This window comes from Psittacula echo (assembly GCF_963264785.1).
Source record: "Psittacula echo genome assembly, chromosome: Z".
Classification (NCBI taxonomy): Eukaryota; Metazoa; Chordata; class Aves; order Psittaciformes; family Psittacidae; genus Psittacula; species Psittacula echo.
This window is the reverse complement of record NC_137742.1, coordinates 31,271,927-31,294,908: the sequence shown is the minus strand read 5'-3', so window position 1 is coordinate 31,294,908 and position 22,982 is coordinate 31,271,927. Positions and strand designations below refer to the sequence as shown.

The window sequence follows — 22,982 nt, the reverse complement described above, 5'->3', positions numbered from 1 at the left end:
TAACAGCAGTGAAATTGAAATACAAAATTAGCACATTAAGATTGCATAGAGAATTACTACTAAAGAAGTACAAACTTCCAAAACTTCGCAACTAAAAAGATAACTGCTAAACCAGAGTAGCACAGTAGTAAGATACTAATATTAATGTTAGTGTATCAGTTAATGTATCATTTTACTTGTACAAATCCAAAACCTGAACAGCAGAAAGCTGGTCAGGATGGGCTTGGCTTACATCATTACCACAGAACCACAGAAAAATATTAACTTGAAGCACAGTTTTTATTTCTTTTAACATAGTTTAAGCAGGTTTTTTTTTATCATAAAAAAGTATTAAGTATCCCCTTAAAACAATAATGGATTTTTGATGTTTGTTCAAAACAGGCATGTAAGTATGATAGACATTATCTGTAACCAGTAGCTACAATGCAGACTAAACTTAATGCTGGGACTCTTGAACCAGATCTCTTCCCTATAACGTCAATATTAGTTCAATTCTTAAATGGAAATTCAAGCTGTGCTCACTAAAATCTCCAGCGTTCCAAGTAATACTCGCAGTTATTGCACTTGTACTGGTTGTATCGGCTTAGTTAAGCCATTCTAAAGCAACATTTTAATATTTGTACATTTTAAAGCACTTGATCTTATCTACAAAAGAAACAAAGATAAAACCACAATTTATTTTAAACTTAATTGTTAATATTCTTAATTTTCAAAGTTTAAATGGATGTGCATTTAGTAACTACACTAGAAAAGCAATAGATGCGGTAACTATTCTATGATGACTAGTTTGGTCCATGTCAGTAATCAGGTGATGTTATAAAAAATAAACTAGTTTATTTTGTATAAAATGAGTAATGTTGCATTTTTGTTCAGACTGCACAGTACAAACAAGCTAATATCTAAATTAATACTGTTACAGGTAGTTATTACATAGGGGCAGCAGCTAGAAAAAAATAAGTACCTCAAAGCAACAGACTTCTGCAGCCAGCTTTCCATACTGTATGAAAGTTAAATATGTCTTAGTTAGAAGTATGCATACTATAAAATGTTTGAAAAATGTTTAAGTATGAGCTGTTAAACTAAGTTCCATAGCAAGAGTATATGATGATTATTTACATTAAAACCCTCAATTTTTCAAAGAAGAATTTACAATTAAATAAATAACCTTCACCAATCCCTTAAATCCAACCACAAGATCTGTAAGCAAGAGTAAAAACAGGAGAGCTACCTTGTGTCAATGTCAGGTCAGTAAAGTATGCCTCATCCAGAAAGAAGTGCAACTCTGCTTTAACTTCACTAGTCATCTAGAAACATGCACAGTACATACAGGAACCTTCAAATATGGTACAACCTTGAGTATTTGTACAAGAGTATTCACAAAAACATACAATATATTTTACAGTCCTTTAATACAAAATATCAATATCAAACCAATCTGAACTGCATTGATCAGACATTTCTTAGGCAGGCAAGCTGCAAATGATAAGAGTTTTTAAATTTAATCCCCTCCTTACCTTTTAAACTCAAGCAAGAGATAAGCAGTTTCTCCAGAACATGTGTTGGTGATGTAAAGGTACTGATGAATATTAGCTGAACCTGTCTCCATATGTATTTGCTGTCTTTCAGCACTATTAAGTATCAAAACATAAAATTGCAGTCTGAAGATTGCATTAAAAAAAAAAAAAAAAAAATCCTGACTCCTTTTGACATTACCAGATGAAACTGCTGCTGCATTATCCCCACTGAAGATTTCAAAGGTTTGAAATACCAGAAAAAAAAAAAAAAAAAGAAGAAGAAAGTTCATATCTAAAACATGGAAGCATATCTAAGAGCTGGTTAGCTTCCTCTCACCCCTGATGCTTGGGAAGTTGTTAATCTTCCATTTAAGACACAACACAGTCATAACTGCCTTCCTGGAATGAATCCTCAACCTCTGCCTTAGACTTGTCCTCTTCATGCCTGCTTGCACTGATGTTGCCAGCATCACTCTGAGGATTAGTGGCGTGGCTAGACAAAATCCTGCTTTCCTCAGCTCTGGGGTTCGCTTGTTCAGTAACCTTAGAAGGATTCACTGGCTGAAAAGCTTCAGGCTGAACTTGCTCTTCTACTATTTCACTCAGTTTCTGGATCTGTGGTTTGATGATATTTAGAAATGGCTTGTACCCAGGGCTAGGAAAATAATGGTACAGAACACCATGAGTGATTTGAAAAAAACAGTACTTCAGTCATATGCTTGAAAAGCAGCTTTTCTTGGGAGATGTTAATAAAAATTGGTATATTCTACAGTCCTACCTGTGCAGAAACCTTTTTTTTAAATAATAGTAGGAAAAAGGCGACCGAAACCAAGTAACAGAAGCTGGGGAGTTGGTTGGTCTGGACTTGGTTGATTTTTTTTTCTTTTTTTTTTTATTCCAGTTTGTTCACAACCGTAATAAGTGACTACTCTGAAATTTTTTGCAAAAGTGCATTTAAATAATTGTTTCAGATAGGGCTGAAATCATTAGTTATCTAAAAAAACCCCAATTCTGAGTTATCTACAACTGGAATGAAAATGAAGGTGGAAAATACTACTTACCAATCTGTAGAAGCCCATTTGTCAACAGCATATAGGCCAGTCTTGATATTCTGGCAAATTTCTCCATCAATATCAGATGACTGAATTATACTGAAAACCTGGTTGATTACTGATGATTCTCTGAGGATCAGGCCTATGATAATACACCAATCCAGACATCCTGCTTCCATGAAGATATGTAGCAAGTACCTAGATGGGAAAATAGTCTACTTATTTCTTTTTCTACACTGAATACAAAAATCCCGGTATGATTCTGTAGATAGTGCTTCTTTCTCCTAATGCTGCATACTAGCAGTTTTAAGTTTCAAAGGCAAAGATTACGTTACTTACCGCAGCTGGACCTGTGACTTGTGCGGCCCTTTACTAGCCAGTTCTAGAGAGAGATGTTCAAGCTCCGACTGAGTTAAACTTAGACCAGAGAAGTTTTCATCCACCATGGTCCAGTCACCATCCACCATAGAACTTGTTTCAGTCAGGTCCGTTGCTGAACCAATGCTGCATTCATCACCTATCAAAGACACTCAGAAACATAAGGGAAAAAGAAACTACTCACCTTAGTAAGACCCAAAATTTCTAACTACTTCCTACAGAAACCGACAAATCACACAGCAGTGCTTCACTGTCTATCACGGTGCCAAGACATTTCTTCAGCATACTGCCCATCACACTTCAGCATTCTCACAGTATATGGTAGAACTATTATTGCAGGAATGCAGCAGTTTTTCTGAGTCTAAGCAGGAATTCAGAAGAGTAACATCAGTAAGGGATCCTAAAGATGTGTTGGCAACCACTGTAAGAACACAGTGACAGCCTCTTACATCCTACAGTCCTAAAATTATGCTTTCCACAGAGCGCAAGAGCTCATGATCCCAGGTATAGGAAACCAGGCAATGAAGGCAGCAGCCTGGCATGGCTGAGTCGAGACCTGCTGGTTAAGTGAAAGGGTAAGAAGGAAATGCACAATGGCCTGTGGGGAGGGATGCAATCCAGAGGGATTTGGACAAGCTTGAGAAGTGGGCTCATGCAAGTATCTTGAGGTTTAACAAGGCCAAGTGCAGGGTCCTGCACCTGTGCCAGAGTAACCCCCAGTATCAATACAGGCTGGGGGATGAAGGGATTGAGGGTAACCCTGATGAGAAGGACTTGGGGGTACTGGTGGGTGAAGAACTGTACATGATCCAGCAGCGTGCACTTGCAGCCCAGAAGGCAAACTGTATCCTGGGCTGCACCCAAAGGACAGTGGCATGAGGGCAAGGGAGGTGATTTTGCCCCTCCACTCTGCTCTGGTGAGACTCCTCCTGGAGTGCTGTGTCCAACTCTGGAGTTCTTGGCATAGCAAAGACATGGACCTGTTGAAAAGGGTCCCAGAGAAGGGCCACAGAAACAACCAGAGGCCTGGAGCATCTCTCCTATGAGGAAAGGCTGAGACAGGTGGGGTTTTTCAGCCTGGAGATGGGAAAGGTCAGGGGAGACCTTAGAGCATCTTCCACTACTTAAAAGGGGCCTATAAGAAATACGGGGAGAGACTTTTTAGCAGGGCCTGCTGTGACAGGACAAGGGGTGATGGTTTTAAACTAAAAGAGAGGAAATTCAGGCTGGACATGAGGAAGAAATTCTTTACAATGAGGGTGGTAAAACAGTGGCCCAGGTTGCCCAGAGAGGTGGTAGATGCACCATCCCGGGAGACATTCAAGGCCAGGCTGGATGTGGTTCTGGGCAACCTGATCTAATTAAAGATGTCCCTACTCACTGCTACTTAGCTACTTAAGTCTTTTCCCCAGTACAGTGGAAATCACATGATGTAGACACTTGAAAATATTGCTGTATGCTTCAGGACAATCGGGAATTAAAAAAAAAAAAAAAGAAAGAAAAAGAGAGATGAGCGATCAAACATTTTCTGTCTCTTTCTGTGGTGCATAGAGGATAAAATTCACCTTTGTATTTTCACAAGCTGATCATACACTTGAGCTTTTAGAAAAATTGTTTAAAACAAAAACATGAGAAAACTATATGGGCCTGTAATTTCCTCAGCTTCCTCAATAAAGAGGGTATCTAATATCTTTCTAAAGAAATCCAAAAGCACTATTCCGAAGTTCATGCATTAGAATAGTGCCAACCTATGCAAGAGACAAAGCTAAAAAACTTACAACACTCTTCCAAGACTGTAAAATTACTAGATTTCAAGTTACCATCACACACATGAACTTAAGCAAATACCGATTTTATATTCTACTTATAGTGCTTAAAATGCATTATCTTTCTGTTGTAAAAAAAATAAAAAAATCAGTTCATTTTTTAACAAGTCCTCTTTCCCCTCTCTTTTCCCTCCCTTTGACTCCCCACCCCCCCAAATTATGGTTATCAGCAGTTGAGAAGCAACAATACAGTGGTTGCAAGGAAATGTCAAAATAAAACTATGCACTTCCACGTGCATTTCTGCAATAAGCAGACAGCAGAAAGACTGACTAACCTTTACTTAGCAAAGGAGAAAGGAATGCATCTTGCATGTGTGGTCCATGGGATGAAACAGTGTCAATCTCTCTCTGAGAGGAGTTTATAGTGCCAAGCCAGCTGCGACTCCGAGGTGTGTTTGAGACCCCTGTGTCCGTTTCCATGTTTACAAAGGTGTCTACAGACTGAGATTTTAGCAGCTGCTCCCCCACAGCTGAAAAAAGAACCCACCAAAGAAAAGTCATGTAATCATCAAAAATGAAATTTGGAAAGTTCTCCCCAGGTATTTCAGGAAGCTAAAACTTGTATTTAAGTCAATATTCAATTAGTTTGCTGAGGGGTGACCAAAAGCAAATGAACACAGCAAGTAAGTATTTTAAGAATTTCTGATGAGCTTTCCTAGTCAGCAGTGGCATAAAAAAAATACTAGCTGATAAAAGTGTTAGCATCAATAGAACTAAATAATGGTGCTGTTACTATCACAAAAAGGAAGGCTTGGCCGCTGATATCAAGCCCTAAGAAGATAAGCTAGTGAACTGAGAGATTAATAATGCAAAGGAGGTTTACAGCAAGTCCTCACAATTCTCACCCGTTAACATAAAGCAAATTTCAAATGTGAGAAACATTACTTTTTTTAAAAAAAAGCTAATCAAAAAGTCATCTAGATACTATATAAGAACGTTGATATAAAAAGGGCAATATCCATGTTCAACTCAACATCTGCACATCTGAGAAAAGCAAGAAACCAAAACAGTAATTAGACTACACAAGAGACGCTGTCTGTGCTAAACAGAATCCTTTCAAAAAACACACCCGGTGTGAGGAAACTGTGAGGTGGCAAGCCTCAGCCTGTTCTTTGCTTGGCAGAGGAACTGAGGAAGGACAGATTCAGACTGATAGGTGTAGGACTGCAGGAGGGAAACCTAGTCCAAATCAATTCAGATTACAGCACCTGTCTTGTACTTTCCATTCTTGAAAGGTGAAGTAATGGATGAAGCTGGCATGACTGGCAACGGCCAGCGGAAATCCTTGTGGAGCTTTTTCAAAGCAAACACAAAATCCTCCACACGGGCAGCTCTGGCTCGCTCCTTGCACAGCCAGCCAATCAGCTCAAAGCCTAATTGCGCAGCAAAGCAACCAAGGTCTTTCAGCTTGATTTCTTCTAGCAGACGACGAGCATGCCGCCAGAGCATCATGTCAATATACATGTTCTCAGCACTGTCACCGTCTTTACTGCACCTGCAGACAGACCAGACAGCAGTGACTTTAAGACTGATTAAACAGCGTTGTGGCTGTTGGCCACAACCACAGAACATCAAGTGATCAGAGTAACAGCGGGAGCTTTCTATATACCAACAAAAGCAGTTTCCACCATTCCTTGCTATGTGTGTTCTCTGAAGAATCCCACTGCTTCAACAGGTAAGTGAAATAAGGGAAGGAAGTTACAACAGCAGCAGTGTCCCTAGAGTACTGAACTACTAGCAGTGCAGAAAAGGAGTAAAGGAGTGACAAAAGGTAGATGTCATTGCCAAGTAACTTCTGAGAAACAAGGTTATAGAACAAGTCAAGTACTTGCCAAGAACTCTTCCTATCAAAACTTTTAAGACAGTTTTTTCTATGGAAAATTACTAAATAAAAGCATTTGAAATTGTACTAAAATTGTTTTGAAGGTCTTACATCAGGAAAAAAAGCCAAACCCAAGATAATAATGAATCCCAGTCTCAGTGCTGCTTCTGAACATTAATATCAATATGAATTCTGTATACAGCAGTTTAAAAGGGATTCACCCCAAGGTATAAAAGGCTGTATTTACAGCTTGGCAACACACTGCTAGATCAAGATATGCACGCTATCACAGTGCAGCATATACTATGATGGTGCAGTACTGTGAGCTCTTCAAGATGTATCTTTCAGCAAAACAGACCCTTCAAATATAAAGCATGCAGTCTTACTAGCTACATAAATTACTACATGTTCATCCAGTGGATTCCAAGGCTTTTGGATAGCAATATCCATGTAAGTGTGCATGGGTATATATACATACAAACACACATGCACATAATTACATGTGTGAGAATATATTCTCCCAAGAACTCAAGACAGAGACACAGATATTACAGGAGCTGGGAAAAGACAAATGCAGAAGGATGTGGAGGGAGACTATGACAAACCTATCATATAATATACTTCTATAACTCAAATTAGTGAGAGAGTACAGTATCTAACAAAGTGGGGTAGAAGAGGAGATTACCACCAATTTACCTTTTTCCAGATGGGCCAGAAGGCATACTCAATGTTTTTGTCAAATTAAATTTGCTGTGGAGATTCTCTGCAGACTGGGACAAACTAATGCTGCGATGTCTGAAGAACTCAAAGCCACTACTTGAACTAGGTTCCTAAAATCAAGAAAAACCAAATATGCAGTCAAAGGAGCAAGCACGCTACACAAGATTAATCAAACAAGGCTTGATACCTGGTATTTACTATTCTCGTCACAAACCTGAGTAGTTGGTGTTGCTGGTGGTGTCTCTGTTTCCCCAGAGCCAATGGCTTTAAGAAATCTGATCATATGACGACAAAGATCCCACTTTCCCTGCTCTAAGGCAGTATTAAATAGGAGAGTAGCATGTTGTCGGCTAACTGCTGGAACTTCCATATTCTGCAAGTAACAAAACATAATTCAGTCATTTCATTTTTGCCATCATGCAACAAAAGTCCTATTAAGTTAGGCCACACCATGTCACTTTCAAGTATACCAGAGATTAGAAGCAGCAAATTTCATGCTATTATTTTCCTTTTTACGACAGTAAGCTAACTACTTACGTTGCATGATACCCTTCTCCCCCTTTCATAACTGGAGAATCTCAACAAAAAATTGTGAAATTAAAAATTTAACATGCATAACTTTGTTATGACAAATTTTTAAATATTATAACATTGGTAAATATCACCTCTTTTGCAACGTATGAGGTACCATTACCTGTAGAATAATAAGATAAGAGGCAGCTGTGTCCAAGTCCTGGGCCATCAAGCACTCTTCAAATAAGTCCTTCGGGTTCCCAACAGCAGCAAAAAGGTAATTCCACAGGGCATACTCTGTCTTCCTAGCACAATGAACAACTGTCTGCAGGAAGAGTGGGAACTCTGTAATGAACTTCGCCACAGTGGGAAGCAGAGGGTCGGGAATGGGTTCCCGTGAGGTAGCTTCTTCTTCCAGCACTTCATGAAGCATCAGTTCTAGCACGTGAGGAAAGTACGGTAAAGTGGCACAGGAGTGGGCCAAAAGCAAGGCTTGTTCACCAAGGTTCCTAACCAAGAGCTGGCGTAAGATGTGATGGAGGTAGATCTGAGAGGTCCTCTCAACAATGGAGAAAGGAAAGAGAACCTCTAAGTGTTCTCTAGCACTGGTTTGAGTGTATAAACAGTCATAGAGCACAGTGTCATTAACAGCACCAAGAACCAAGGCATCTTCAAACAAAACAGCCAATGGGTATATGTTGATGTGGAAAGGCAGCATGATCCGTCTTGACAGAAAGGAATGAGGCTTTCGATGATCTCTGGGAAACAGGGGGAGCCAGACTTTCATACCTGCCCCACCACAGCTGAGCCACAGAGCCTCCAGTAAGTGGCGTTTCTGTTTGTTGATCCTGGAAGTAGTCCACACATTTTCAACAGACTGGGCTAGGACAACTGGAGCACAAAAAGGCAGCTATGGGGGGAAAAAAAATTAAAAAATTGTCAGAATTCATTATTCCTTCCCCCCCCCCTTTTTTTAATTAAAAAAAAAAAAATCTTCCTAAGAACTCTTTTTTTTTTTTTTCCAGGTAACAGCTGCTCTCTTCCAACAAGTTATTCTTTGTTATACCTAACTGCACCCTAGCACCTGGGAAAACACCACTTATACTTGCATTAACTCGAAAGACAATTCTTTCATTTTTTCAAGCTCCTTATACTTAGCCAGGAAGCTGGAGGAGTGAGAATGAGGGAGGAAAATAAAAACCTACTCTCTGCTTCATCTGTTAGCTCAAGAGTTTGAGCTAGAACTGACAAAAGTCCTACAAACACCAAATTTGCTACTGTTTGAGCTGCAAACAACTCTTGATCAAAACTTTCAGTTTTCATTCTCACAAAGTACTTATTTAAAGTAAAAGTGTTGCTCTTCAGCACAGAAAATCTGACAAATTCAGTCACTGATTTCTATTATTGTTGGTTTTAGGAACTGTGTAAACACACTCTGCAAAGAAATTTTAAGGTTCCATAAACATACAGAACAGCTTTAGACAGATTGGAGATTTTCCGTCATTACTGCACGTCAAATTTTGCACAGGACCTTTATGCTTAAAACTCGTTATCTTTCACTGCAATACAAACAGTAAATACTTTAGTTTGACATGCACACAATTAAGTACTCACATTTCAGATTCTTAGAAAAAAAAAAATGAATCACAGGAGTAGTGATTTACTTCCAGCCTCTAAATGCAAACTCTGCTTTCCATTATAGACCCCTCTTCTTCATGCCTGGACCACTCCTTCCTACAACTTCTTTACTGACTGACATCTTTGACGCCATATGCAGTATCCCACAAATATTTACTCACATGCTTCCTTTGATTAGGATTATTATCCTTATCTCGTATCTGGGGTCCAGATCGATCCCTTTGCAACATGATGAGTTGTCCTGCTAAGTTCAGCATAATGCTTTCAGCCTCACAAGCCTAAAGATTAGAAAGTATTATGCAACTTAAGCTTCTTGAACTCATCATTTCACACATAACCACAACAGAAACCAGGAATAAGCAGAGTAAATTAACTGTACTGCCATACAGACATGACTACACCAAATTCAGCGCAGAAGGACTCAGAAAAATCAAGAACTAATTACCTACAGATTAATTTATGTAGTTATTGTGCAATAGAGTAAATAATGGAAGGTTCATTGTTCACTAGACTCACTGAATGTGTTTATTAGACACGGACTTTTCCTAACTATGTATCTTGGCATGAGCAAGCCATCAGTATTTTAAGAAAAATAAAGCTCTGTATTCTTATCAGTATCACCACTATGATTGCCAGTATCTAACTCCAAAGACTAACACAGGTACAAAAGCCAAAAAGAGTTGAGCCAAAACCAGTGTAGCCACACTTGTACAGCAACTAGAACTTTCAAGAAAAAAAGTATTCTTTTTAAAGATTTATCTCACAGCTGTTTCATGTTAATTTTAAACCAAATCACTGGAGCTAATACCATACTGTATTACGAAGTTTAGTTTTAAAACACCTAGAGGTAGAGGTAGGTAAAGTGCCTGTATGGTAACTGTGCAGCACCAGGGGTTAAGATCACTAACAGGTAACGATACTGCAGACAGATACACTTTGCTAAGTCAGACACACTCCTTTGTCTACAGTGCAGTGTCATTCATTGTTAAAATTAATACTTCTCTTTGATCAAGTGGATTGACAAGGTTTGAAGATCTAGGCTCTTAGAAATAAAAGGGGTAATATTTTTTTTTCAGTCTTGAAGCTAAGTTTAATATGCTACTGGTCCCCTAAAATGTTTCAGCTGCTTTTTCTCAAAATCTGGAAACACTATAGGGCAGGTAGTTCAGGAATAAGGACACTGTCTCACTGCAAGATGGACCAGAAAATCACAAGCATGCTGCCTTTTACGCACTTGTCTAAGATCCTATGTAAGTTTCAGAAAACGTATTCAACATTGTGGGACACTAAATGAGAATGAACTCAAATAAGAAAACACAAAACTTCAAATTTTACATCTGTGCTATTGCTTCCCTACCTGCCAGTGTCTTTAGTATGTGGAGAAAAATATGCACCTTCAAATGTCTACAGGTCTGTGCCTCACAGACAATGCAACTTCCTAACTGTCTTAAGGTAGCTGCTCTAATAAAAAACCCACACTCCATGCTGCAGCTACTTAAATAGTTTGGCTTAATTTGTTTACACCATAGAGAGAAAAAAAAAATGCAAGTTGTTTTTGCACTGTGATTTCAGTGGCCTGAATAAATTTTGGAGTTTGGACAGGGCTTCTTCACACCTTAGTCATTGTTTAGCTGTTGGCCTATCTCCTGAGGTAACTAGTGGGAGAGATTTTCTCAGTTAATTTTAGTGTAGCAAGAAATTGACTAGAAGTAACCTTATATGGTCATGAGGTTTCTTTGTGGTCCCGTCTCGTCCCCCCGCCCCCTGCCATTTATTCTTGAGTAATGGACCCTCTGCTGCAAGAAAGTCACATCCTAACACCATGGATTATTCTGGTGTTCAACTTTTGATACCTACCAGAGATACATAGCCTTAACACAGTTAAATTTTGTTTGTCCTACACGATTTGAATCCACACTTTACAAGATGACAAAATAAGATATGAAATAGAAGTAAGAGTTTGGGGTTTATTTCTACACACCCCCACCCTCAATTCACACATAAAATGTCTATATAACAAGCATCAGAAAAAACATGTTCTGCATTTTACCACATAAAAACCCCACTGATCTACGATTCATTTATCAGCCAGCTAACCTTTGAGGATTAAGCTAAAAATTCCAGGCACTGATTCTCTTAATTTTCAGTACTGTTACCTGCTGAGGCATCTTCAAGGTGATGCCAGTCTCTGTCCTCACTGATGTCAATGTAACAGACACTACAAGAAAAGGATGAGGAATATACCGAGACATAGACACTTCTTGAAGAACTTGGATACTGGCAGTAGGGTTAAGACTGAAAAAAAAAGATTACTACACTTAGCAATTTTAACATAAAATTAGTATCTTGAAGTAAACGTAATGAAAATAAGCAACTTAACCTCAGCAAACATTTACTTTGCAGACCAAAATCATAGAATCATAGAATGGTTAGCGTTGGAAAGGACCTTAAGATCGTTTCGTTCCAACCCCCCTGCCATGGGCAGAGGGATGCCTCACACTAGATCATGTCACTGAAGGCTCTGTTCAACCTGGCTTTGAACATTGCCAGGTATGGAGCAATGACCTTCCTCTAGCCAAGAATCCCACAGGCCCACATATCTACTATACATAAAATTACCAAATAAACCTAAGCCGGGCTACTCCATCTTGATAGTTCTGGGGAATATAGCCATGAGTGTTCAGACATTTCAGAGTAAGACTATTCACCCTTCAATAAGACAGTTTCAGGAAGTGGATTTTTGTGGAGTTTTCTTCGAAGAGCACTGAAAATATTTTACTCTGAAGTGGATCAACAGCTTGCTTTCTGATAAAAGAAAAGGCCTTCTCTTGCTGAAACCGAGATGCTGTAACTGTAAGAAAAATAACCTGCTCTAGCACTTCAAAAAACTACGTGGGAATCTCCCCCTTTAGTTCACTAATCTTAACTGTCTGAAAGTATCTGGCTCTTACATTGCTGCTACTTTTGCCCCAAAATTGCTCCCCACAACCACATCACAGACTGAACTTTTTCTCTCTTTATCTTTGCTACTTCGCCACCACCCTCACCTGTTCCCACTTCTAATGTTATAAATATTTTTAATAAAAAGTATTCAAATATGTGGGTGCCTTTTAGGAGCTTTTTATTTCTATTTACGTTCAGTTTTCAAGTTCCTAGCAGCTAGGACATATTTGTACAGACAGCTGGAAACGTGAATATCTCAGTCACTGCCTCCAAAGTTAATGTGCATATCTGTAGGCATGCAAGTGACAACACTCATGAACTATCACTTGTGCACACAGGTAACACTTACCCCTCTGTATTTAAAAAAATCTGACTTCACAAGTCATCAAACAACTTTGTATTACAAGAATTTACTCAGAACAGACTACCAGTACATCACTTGTACCAGTGATTTTAAAGCATTTTAATACTGACACTCACCCTTCAGGCCTTCTCTCAATACTATAAAGGCAAATGGAACAATCTGCTCTGAACAATATTACCATGTCCCGGAAGACACTCAGTAGTAACGTGTCCGCCTGCACTTTGGTGATGTGCGCAAATGCATTGTCAAGATTGGATGTTCGCAGGTAGATTCTCAGCTACAAGAAAAAGGAGTAGTTTGAATGCAGGTTCAGTCTACCCACAGACTAATAATAATTGAATGTTCAATTACTTTCTTTTTTGCAGAACGGGTGTCAAGATTTCTAGCAACACACATTATAGGGTTTTTGCATCAAATGTTTTGTCCATTGCATTATATTATTGCATCCAAAGTGGTTAAAGAATAGTAGAGCCAAAACTGAAGTAATGAACAACAATCACAAGGAAGGAGTTTTATTCATTAGTTTTAAAAAGCAAAGAGTAAACAAAGCTCTTCTGCCCATCTAATTTAAGATCTTACAAAAGTGTCACAGAAACTGTAACTAGATACCTCAAAACTGGTTTTGTGCTAACGTGCAAAAATGTCACAAAGTTTTCAGAACAGTGAGTAGATTCATGGTAGTCAGCAGAAAATTATTTACATATGAATAATTTCTGAAAATGACCAAAAGCCACCTATGTATCAATATTTCACATTTATAATACCACTACAGAACACATCAGATATTCTAAACATTATTTTACTTTGAAGAAAAATACTTACCTCTTCCTGACGATCATTTAAATTATAACATGCAAGAACAATGAAGTCATTCCACCATGCTAAGCCACCTGTTACCATCATATTTTGCTCCTGAAAAGAAAAAAGCAAGCAAATTACATCTATATATATTTATTTTTATATACTTACAGATGTACATTATACTTACAGATGGACATTCCATGGGTTATTTCTGAAAGCCATACATGAGCTATAGCTTTACCGATAACAGCAAGGCAATATATGTATATATGAAAGTTTTTTATTTAAAAAAAACAAAGTACTGAAGAATAACATGTGAAGGACAAATATTATCTTACAAAACACAGAACTACAATTCCTTATGCTACTGGCATCCCTGAACTCTCTCAAATTAGCTTTCTGCTTCTGTCCAGAATTTACAAGCTTGGCATGCAAAGCTGTGTCTTACACACTCAGGTAAGGCACATGGGAGTGTCTGCCTAGATGCACTCAGATTTAGAAACTTTTTAATAATGAGACACATATTACTGTGCCAAAACCACAACATAAGTGTTTCTGGCATTTTACGGAACACATATGCAAAACCAGCATCCCTAATCCCAAGTGTGTCTACAGGTTGTTTATGTGAAAAAATGTATTTTTGAATTTTCTCCAAGAGTCACATTACAATTAAAACAACCTGAAAAAGTACCATAACCACTGACCTGTGTAATGTTTCCAAACAGCTTCCATTTTTTGGTGAGTAAAGAGTAATGTGCAAAACCAAACTTGCCAACAACAGCTACATTCTGTCCAAGCTTGTCAATCGCTGAAAACTACAGAAAGAGATGGAACTTAATTATATATTCTATCCAAGTATATCACTACAACGCAATATAACGTCAGAGTCAAAACCTGTAAAGTATGTGCCTGTTTTCTACTTTACTGCCCAAAACATATTCTTCTTTATGTAATTTAAAATAATGATTTCACCTTCCAACACTCATCCAACCTTAAGGGACAGTTATAAAAACGCAGTACTTTTAAAGAACCAAGAACATATTCTTAAAATAACTCACCCTTATTGGCCAGTTGCTCTCTAGATACGTACTATGAATCTAAATAAATCAAAAAGAAAACAAAAGAGAAAATGAAAGCCACATAACTATACCATTAAAAGCATTAAGCATATATATATCATAAGCACCATTAAAATAGTGATTACTTCTAATGTTCTAAAGTAACCTGTAAAATGTCAGTGTTTTGGCAGAACACTGGCTTCAACATTTTTAATGTTGGAATTTCTTTTTTAAATACTATTACTTCCCTCCTGCCCTTGGTCTGATACAGGGCAGACAGGTGCTCTCATTACCCAGCCACTGGCTATACCCATGGTTATGTTGCTCCCCATAGTCATTCTAATTATTAGTTTTACTCCTACACAGAATGAAGATTCCTCCCTCCTATGCCAGTTACAGCTACCTGGCCAGCTAAAGAGGAAATTCAACAATATCCTGAACCTGATATACACGCCTAGAGTCAAATTCTATTTAATAATACTGACTCATTTACCATGCAAAACACAAAATCTTGGGACCTTTTAGAATCCTCTATTTAGAAAAATGTGTGCCAATTCAAGCATAGAGCACACACTAGAATTACACATTAAAGGTTATTTAATTTTTCCTCTGTATTACAGAGAAGATAAAATCTGTTCCATTACCGCCCTTGGAAATACCATTTTCTCTGCAAGCTTGATATTGTGGAGTTTTAACTACATGTTTAAACAGATGCCACCTAAGACTGCTTGAAAATACAGCCAAAGTCTGTATTCATTAGTTGAATATTCTTAAAGCAATTTGCATAAACAGCAGAACAAATCCCTAAAGGATTTCTTGCATATTGTACTTATTCTTCCTTTCAAAGCACAGGAAAGTAATTTAACGACTTCCTGAAGTTAAAAAGACATTTACAATTTTATTTTTTTTTTTATAACTGGCTAGGTTACAAACTCCTTGCCACAAGGCTGAGATTCCTTTACCAATAACAAAGCTGTACCAGTAGAAACCCAAGAGGAAATAAAAAGACAATGACCTAAAGGAAACTGGTGACAGAGAGGGATGAGATCAGCTGCAAATTCCAGTCCTATAAACACTCGCAAGCAGAGAGCACATATGGGCAACCAGCAACAATTACCTGTACAACATGCCAATGCCTATGTCCTAGTAAAGTGCTTAAACCCTGAGAATCTAAACTGCCATCTGAAAATGGGCCTCTTTCCCTGGTAGGCTTATGTTCAGAGTGTGAAGTACTTCTGGGACTCTGAGCCTGTGCTGCATCTCCACAGTTCAAATACAAGCGATCTTCACCTTGAAGAAGGACTTGCTCCTGGTTACTCTACATTAAAACAGAACAAGAAGAAAACAAAAGCAAGCCTGAACTCCACATACAGAAAACAAAGGAAAACACATGATAGAATAACAGGTTCTATATAAACAGTATGAAAAATAAGCTTTAAGGCAGTTCTCAGGTTTTGTATCACTACGTACTAGTAGCTTTTATGTTACAGTATCGCATAGCAATATTTTCAAAGCACCATTTTAAAGGCTCTATGATAAAAAATGAAGACCAGTCTAATGGCTGCAAAACAGACTTAAAACCTGCTAAGAGAGAAATTCAGAAGTCACCTGAAAATTGCTCTAAAGATATATTTACCAAAAACTTACCATACAAGGATTAACAGTGAGAGCACTCTTGATGAAATGAAACTGAAGAATACCAAATTGGCAGGCTTCATTATAGGCGCCTCTTTCAGGCTTCATGTTCGAAGAAGAATTCCCATCAATAACCCACAGATGATACCCTTCTGATCCCCAAGTCTGAATATAAAAGAGTAACAATAATAAAAACCCAAACCAAAACTATATATTCTCAGAAAACAAGAATTACAGAAACGTACTGTAACTGATCTTGTGATTGACATGAGTTTGGTAAAAAACCACTTATCAGTGTTCTCAAAGGTATCAGAGGAATCACAAATAATCCATAGCAGTAAAATCCACTAAGAATCCAGCTTAGATTATTTTCTTTTTTATATTAAAAATATTTAGTAAATGAAAAGTAACTGCAAGACATCCACACAAGTAAGTAAGACTGCTTAGTTTGCAGCTTAAGGAACTAAAAAAATCCATAATTCAGAATCAGGTATGAAAAGATCTTTATCCTCAAAGTCATATTGGTGGTTTATTCATTAAATTCAATAGTAACAGAATATCTGGGGGTTTAAATGGCACATTGTACTGTTCTTGCAAATATATATATATACACACACACACACACACACACACTTAGGATTCCAGTTTAAAATTTATTATCTTCATAGCAAATAGGCTACACATTAAACACAAAAATAAATCAAATGTTTTAAAATTATTGTACATAATTAAGCATAATTTGTAAAAGAGTCTTGAAGATTGTGCTTGATACTTATCACATCTTCTGATTTGACAGACTAGAAGGATTTCTCAGTAAGACTTGGTATTAAAACAGCAATAAAGTTTCTCCTGAATTCATATTCTGAGTTAAGTTACTTCAACGCCAAAGGTAAGCTAGTAAATTTAGGGAAGTAAGTAACTTTATAATTAGTGTTGTTCTCTGTCTCACTGTACTCTGAAATACAGCACCAAATTAATAAAACAAAGAAAAAAGAAAAAAAAAAAAGAAAAAAGAGTTAAAGGAAAACCCAAGTGTTCACTGTTAGCATCAAAAGCAAAACCAAGAAAATGCATGTCATGCACACTTTATGATCAGGCACACACATGGCAGAGGACATACGGGAAAATCAGCTGTCCCTTTTTTCCTCTTTCTTCAATATTTTTGTGAAGAAGTGTAGTAAAGGTATCTTACTCTTTAAAAGTAATAGAGCTAAAGAAAGCCAGTTTCATTTTCTGAAAATGTTTTACTAAAAATAATTTAAAAAATTGTTAGCCATCCTATTACAGTATTTTTACATCCATATTTACCATAGAACTGATCTTTAGAGGGTCCTTTTTGGCACCATCAGACTGATACCTTAAAACCAGAACAGAACAAGTTTGAGTCTGGAAATAAATTAATCAAAATAAGAAATTATCTTCCTATCCTTGTACTGTCAAATGGTTCAATACTGAATCTCACCTGCAACCATAAAACCTGTTTGATAAATGACACTGCACAAAAGGCTATGCTAGGCATCTGACAATTGCATTAACTGTTTGAATTGCCATCTCTGGATGTCAGCACATTTTCAGCAAATATATACTAGCACTGAAGTAATTTTAGTATTTGCCTGGTAAACCCTGTCTTTAGGGTAATTTGCTTTTATAGCCAAAAAGATGACTGCAAAAGAAAATACATTTTTATTTATATTAAAATGATTCCCTCCTAAACATTATTCAATTATTCCAATAGCTAAGGAATTAAAATGGCAAAGGATTTTAAAAAGCTAATTCAGTGAATTAGTTTCTAATTAGCAGCTACTGATTAAAAAAAATAAAAATAAACGTTTCTTATAAAACATGTTACAATTTCATTAAAGATACTCACGCAAAATCACCTCCTAAAGTACAGATAAGTTGAGCACCAAAAACACTCCATAAGGACAGGCCTCCACATTCCCAGGTCACCATCACAACACAGCTATCAGGTGACCATCTGATTAGTTTAACAGGTCCTGTTTTATTCCAAATATCTGTTTAAAAAACAGACAATAGAATAACATATGAGAAAAATAAATGTCCTTGAACTGCTTTCACCATAAGAGACAAAAATACATGGAAATATGTATTTCATTTTTCAATTAACTTTTTTGCTGGATTTGTCAAACTGATCATCTCAAAATGAATAGGCAACAAATGAAGAATTCTTATTTCCTTTCCAATACATGTTTGGTTTCATAGGAAACTAAGAATACATAAAAACAGGCCAGAAATAAACTGTGCCATGACAAAACTACAGAAATGTAATTCCAGTAAAATGATTTTTAGGACCTGAAACCTCTTCCTTTGCCACTTAGCACAATTGTAAAACTCCGTTATTTATAAATTTGAATTTTCTGTTGAAACCTAACAGCCACATATATTTTCAGTTAAGGATGCAATTTACCCACTTCGTATGTTCCTCACTCACAAGCCTGTAATACTCATCACTATTACATGAAAAAATTCTACTGAGGTTTTGTTCTGCAGTTGAAGCAGGGTGCTAGATTACTCAATTTTTTTCTGTACCCTACATGGCAATTGTTTCAAGTTAATTCCAACCTCTGCTACACTCATTATCAGTTTTGACAATAACCTCTCATTTTCTCAGGTGAATAATGGAAACGTAATGTTAAGACTACACGTGGGAACTACTAAGATATGCACTATTTACAAACCAGAAGCAGCACTGCCTGTAAACTGCTAACTCAGATTCAAATCTAGAAAAGATAACAATCCCAAACCAAAACAAAAACCCAACCCTAGACCCTCACATATGGAACACATCCAAAAGTCAGTTAAATCCAGGCAGCTGAAAGAATACGGGTGCAAGAGTAAATCATTACAGACATGCAGGAGTAAATACTAATTCCATGAGTGATAATGCAAACAACAAATAGTTGTTATCTAGCCAAGGATAAAAATATTCTTTAATACCCTAAGACCAGCTGGAAAATTCTAGCAATGAAAGTAACTCACCAGGATATTGTTTTGGTGTCAGCTCCAATTTATGAGAAAACTGCATGGCGCCAGTGGTGGTATCTACAGTATAAACCTGCACAGAGCCGCTGGAAGATTAGACATGCTTTAGACAACAGCCCATTTGGATTTCTCATCAGCTTCAAGAGATTAATAAAAGCTGCTTTTTTTCTCACTAATACCAAATTTATTTAGAACAGAAACATTGTGTCAAGTAACACTCAAAGAACATTATGAAGCAAATTTTTAAGATACTTTCCAGAAGGCCGTGGAGGACCCAAAACACCAGCCGTAAAATAACCAACCTGCACTCTAGACGAGCTAAAGCAGTATTATATAGGAAGAACTATCCTGAGGAGCAGTAAGCAAAACAGTGCAATTAAAGGCACTTTTGCAACATTTAAATTCCAAATACAGTTATTCAAACAGGCAACATTTTTCCTAATGAAACCAACACTTCACAGAACATTTTCTCAGTTGGGTGTGAAAGTGCTGATTCTTGCCTATTATTATTAACTGCTTAAAACTGACTTTATAATCCTGCTGTGAGATTAACTGGGACAGCAGCATTTCCCAACCCTCACCACTGGTCCATCCACCTTTTTATTTTTTCCCAAATGTCAACAGCAAGCATCAGTTTCCACTGCAGTTCAAGCAAGCAATAATTTCTTTCCTTTCCCCTCCAACCTTCCTGACACATCAGATTATACAATCTCTGGAAAGGCTGATAATTTTCATCTTCGCAGCTCTTGCAATGCAACTTTGTAAGAACACACTGGTATTTAAGCTTAACAATGAAATAACCTTTTCCCCCCATTGATCCAGACTTACAAAACTTACTTAGCACATCCAAATGCCATTAGCCTGTATTTGTTATTTACTGCCACACAAGTTCCATCAATCACATCTTGTGCCCAAACACCATGAAGCTGCTGTAAAGAAAGGAATTCATAGGTTTTCTTGTGGTTTGGTTTTTTTGGGTTTTTCTGGTTGGTTTTGGCTTTTTTCCTTAAACAATGCTTGGAAAAGATTCATGTACAACAAATCCTGAAGTATGCTTGTCACGATGAGAAAAATTAGACTTGATTGTGGCTCAAAGGTAGAAATAGCTCCTATGATACTCTGCCATAGGGGAAAACACTTCTTACCACCTCACTTATAACTAGCAACAGGCATTCTGTCGCAGAAACAGTAGGAAGATCTAAGAACTACAATGACATTTCAAAGCAATAACCGAAAATTAAATTTCCTTTCAATCATGTTCTCCCATAGACAGGGACTAGCGCTAGAACAATCTAGTTCGAAATTTGGTATTAAATATAGTCTTGTTTCATGCTATCCTTAAGCAGCTGCTAAATTTTAGTTTCTTTGCAGCTGAACAGAATTTAAAGTAGAAAGCTAAGTGAAATGCAGAGACCAAGGAAAAACGCATTTAATGTAGAGTACATGATAGAAATAGTAAAGGAAATATACCTCAGCAGTTAATCTACTTGACATTGGTGTAATGAAACCAACTCTGCCATCATTAAAAACAACAGCAAAACCATCAAGCGTAGCACAGTATTCCATATCTCTGATATAAACATCTTCAAAGCCCAAAAATGAACCTGCTGAGAAAATACCAGTAATTTAAAAATGTGAACACAGCGATATTGCAAACCCAGACATTTCAGTTGTTAACTTATTACTTCACAGGAAAAAAAAATTTGAAAGGCTATTTTGTTCACATTTACAAAAGGTTTTTCTTATCTCTGCTTGAGAACAGAGGTAATATTTTATATTAGACAGTATTTCACCAATAGTTAACTATCATAAGCAATAAAACCCCCCAAAACCTACCTCGAGAAGACTGCAGGTCCACAGAAAATGGAACTGTACACAGATTGATGGCCTTCCTCCCATTGGTCATACCATCCCAATGAACAAGATGGAGAAATCCATCAGCAGTAGCAACAAGTAGATCTTCTAACATGGACTGCAAACTAACAAACGTATTTGTCATTCTCAAAAAACTGCATATCCTACCAATATCACAGCAAAATCAATTAATGTGACAAACACCATACTACTCCCTCCTGTACCAGCAACTCCATTAAGAAGTTACATCAAATAAGTTTCATATAAAGTGCCTAAGTCCTCTAGACAGTAAAGGTACAAAGCTGACAAAATATGGTATGCATCTCGATTTTTCTCCAGGAACCAAAGTTCATAAACAGCTCTGTACTGTTGCAGTAATTGTTTAACTGGTATCTGAACTACTTTGAGCCCAAGTACAAACACATTTATAGAAACATAATGAATACTTGTATATAGCATATATAAAATATCAGTACAGCCAAGCACAGACAGAATTCTCACACAGCAATTTACTTTCTCACCTCTTTACTATTACTATCAGTGACTATTAGTCCCTAGTATGAATAGGTCTAAAAATTTACTAGAAGTTTATCCCATCCAATTTTCCCATCACTTTTTAACAAGTAATCTCTACATGCAGAAGATACTAGGGAGCATACCACGTGATAGAGGCTTGCAAGTCCAGCACTTTCTTCATTTCTAGGCTTAACGAAGGAGTACATTGTTCTTCCTTATAGTGTGGGGTTCCCTTCAGATGTGGGCTTCCTCTAAAATAAAAAGATAAATACTGCACTTGAAATAAGATGTCCCTCAAAAAAATACAAGACTTGCATTCCCATGGTTCCCTGCCACACCCCCCATATATACATACATATAGATATACACACACCAAACATTCATGCACAACCTGCGACCGGCTGCACTTGGTATCTAGGACATAGTTTTAGTGCAAAAAGCTTAGTCTGCCAGTATCATCCTATATGCTATAAAGAGTATGTATACAAAATAAGACAATGAACAGAGAATGAACAAACCAATAGCTATGTAGCCCATGTTAAGAAAATAAGTGATATATATTCATGCAAATTCTGGTACAATAGAAACGGTATTCAACTGTTTCCATTAATTAAATAGGTATTGAATTTTTAAGGATCTCCAATTCATTCTTTACCCAGGTACATTACAGATAATATAAACTGTAAAATGTTCATGTTCTTCAGTTCCTTTTGCCAGATCAACATTTATACTATTAATTTAGCATGCATAACCCAACAGGTACACATTTATTACAATAATTCTTAAGAATATATGTCCCTGTAGCAAATTAACAATAAACCTAAGAACTACTAAGAAAAGAGATGATTGAGCACTGATTCTCTTCCTTCACACAGACCATAACACGTTACCATTTTATAGCAAAACACAAATTTAGTATCTGTTATTCTCTGATGTACACCTTTTCTTATGCAGCAAGAACAAAGGTGTATACTAGCTAAGGCAAGCCCAAGGTAACCTCTGACATTCTGCAGTTAGCAGATGGAAATAGTACCATCTTCCCAGAACAAAGCCACGGTGGCTATGAAGGACTGTAGCAAAACATGAGAAAAAACAGTGTAAGGTTACTTAATCTAGCATCCACAGAGGGGGTAACCTGTTGTCGAGGTTTAAGCCCCAGCTGTAAATTAGAACCACGCAGTCTACTTCCCCCCCCACTCCCCAGAGGGATGGGGAGGAGAATCAAAAGAATGTAACTTCCACGGGTTGAGATAAGAACAGTCCAGTAACTAAGGTATAACACAGATCACTACTGCTGCCACCAATAATAATAATGATAAGAGAAATAACAAGGGAAGAAAATATG

General features: G+C 37.2%; 1 protein-coding gene across 10 annotated transcripts in view; it reads right to left on the bottom strand.

The window, feature by feature from the left end:
- Nucleotides 1–22,982, bottom strand: part of RIC1 (RIC1 homolog, RAB6A GEF complex partner 1) — a 48,261-nt gene continuing 25,279 nt past the window's right edge. For 4 of the 10 annotated variants that reach the window (XM_080636930.1, XM_080636935.1, XM_080636932.1 and 1 more), the window contains 23 exons: nucleotides 21,781–21,888; nucleotides 21,104–21,246; nucleotides 20,738–20,874; nucleotides 20,105–20,196; nucleotides 19,265–19,353; nucleotides 18,135–18,279; nucleotides 17,573–17,621; nucleotides 16,277–16,429; nucleotides 15,747–15,947; nucleotides 14,630–14,668; nucleotides 14,276–14,386; nucleotides 13,593–13,682; nucleotides 12,887–13,047; nucleotides 11,620–11,758; nucleotides 9,625–9,741; nucleotides 8,007–8,735; nucleotides 7,527–7,685; nucleotides 7,289–7,422; nucleotides 5,979–6,265; nucleotides 5,046–5,240; nucleotides 2,906–3,083; nucleotides 2,576–2,764; nucleotides 1–2,169 (listed from right to left, as the gene is read on the bottom strand). In XM_080636930.1, the coding sequence (XP_080493056.1) occupies nucleotides 1,884–2,169; nucleotides 2,576–2,764; nucleotides 2,906–3,083; nucleotides 5,046–5,240; nucleotides 5,979–6,265; nucleotides 7,289–7,422; nucleotides 7,527–7,685; nucleotides 8,007–8,735; nucleotides 9,625–9,741; nucleotides 11,620–11,758; nucleotides 12,887–13,047; nucleotides 13,593–13,682; nucleotides 14,276–14,386; nucleotides 14,630–14,668; nucleotides 15,747–15,947; nucleotides 16,277–16,429; nucleotides 17,573–17,621; nucleotides 18,135–18,279; nucleotides 19,265–19,353; nucleotides 20,105–20,196; nucleotides 20,738–20,874; nucleotides 21,104–21,246; nucleotides 21,781–21,888 (3,931 nt within the window). In that variant the 3' untranslated portion in view covers nucleotides 1–1,883. Of the gene's footprint in view, nucleotides 2,170–2,575; nucleotides 2,765–2,905; nucleotides 3,084–3,196; nucleotides 3,306–5,045; nucleotides 5,241–5,978; nucleotides 6,266–7,288; nucleotides 7,423–7,526; nucleotides 7,686–8,006; nucleotides 8,736–9,624; nucleotides 9,742–11,619; nucleotides 11,759–12,886; nucleotides 13,048–13,592; nucleotides 13,683–14,275; nucleotides 14,387–14,629; nucleotides 14,669–15,746; nucleotides 15,948–16,276; nucleotides 16,430–17,572; nucleotides 17,622–18,134; nucleotides 18,280–19,264; nucleotides 19,354–20,104; nucleotides 20,197–20,737; nucleotides 20,875–21,103; nucleotides 21,247–21,780; nucleotides 21,909–22,982 lie in introns of those variants that run through there. The other 6 variants (XM_080636934.1, XM_080636933.1, XM_080636937.1 and 3 more) reach the window with 6 other exon arrangements.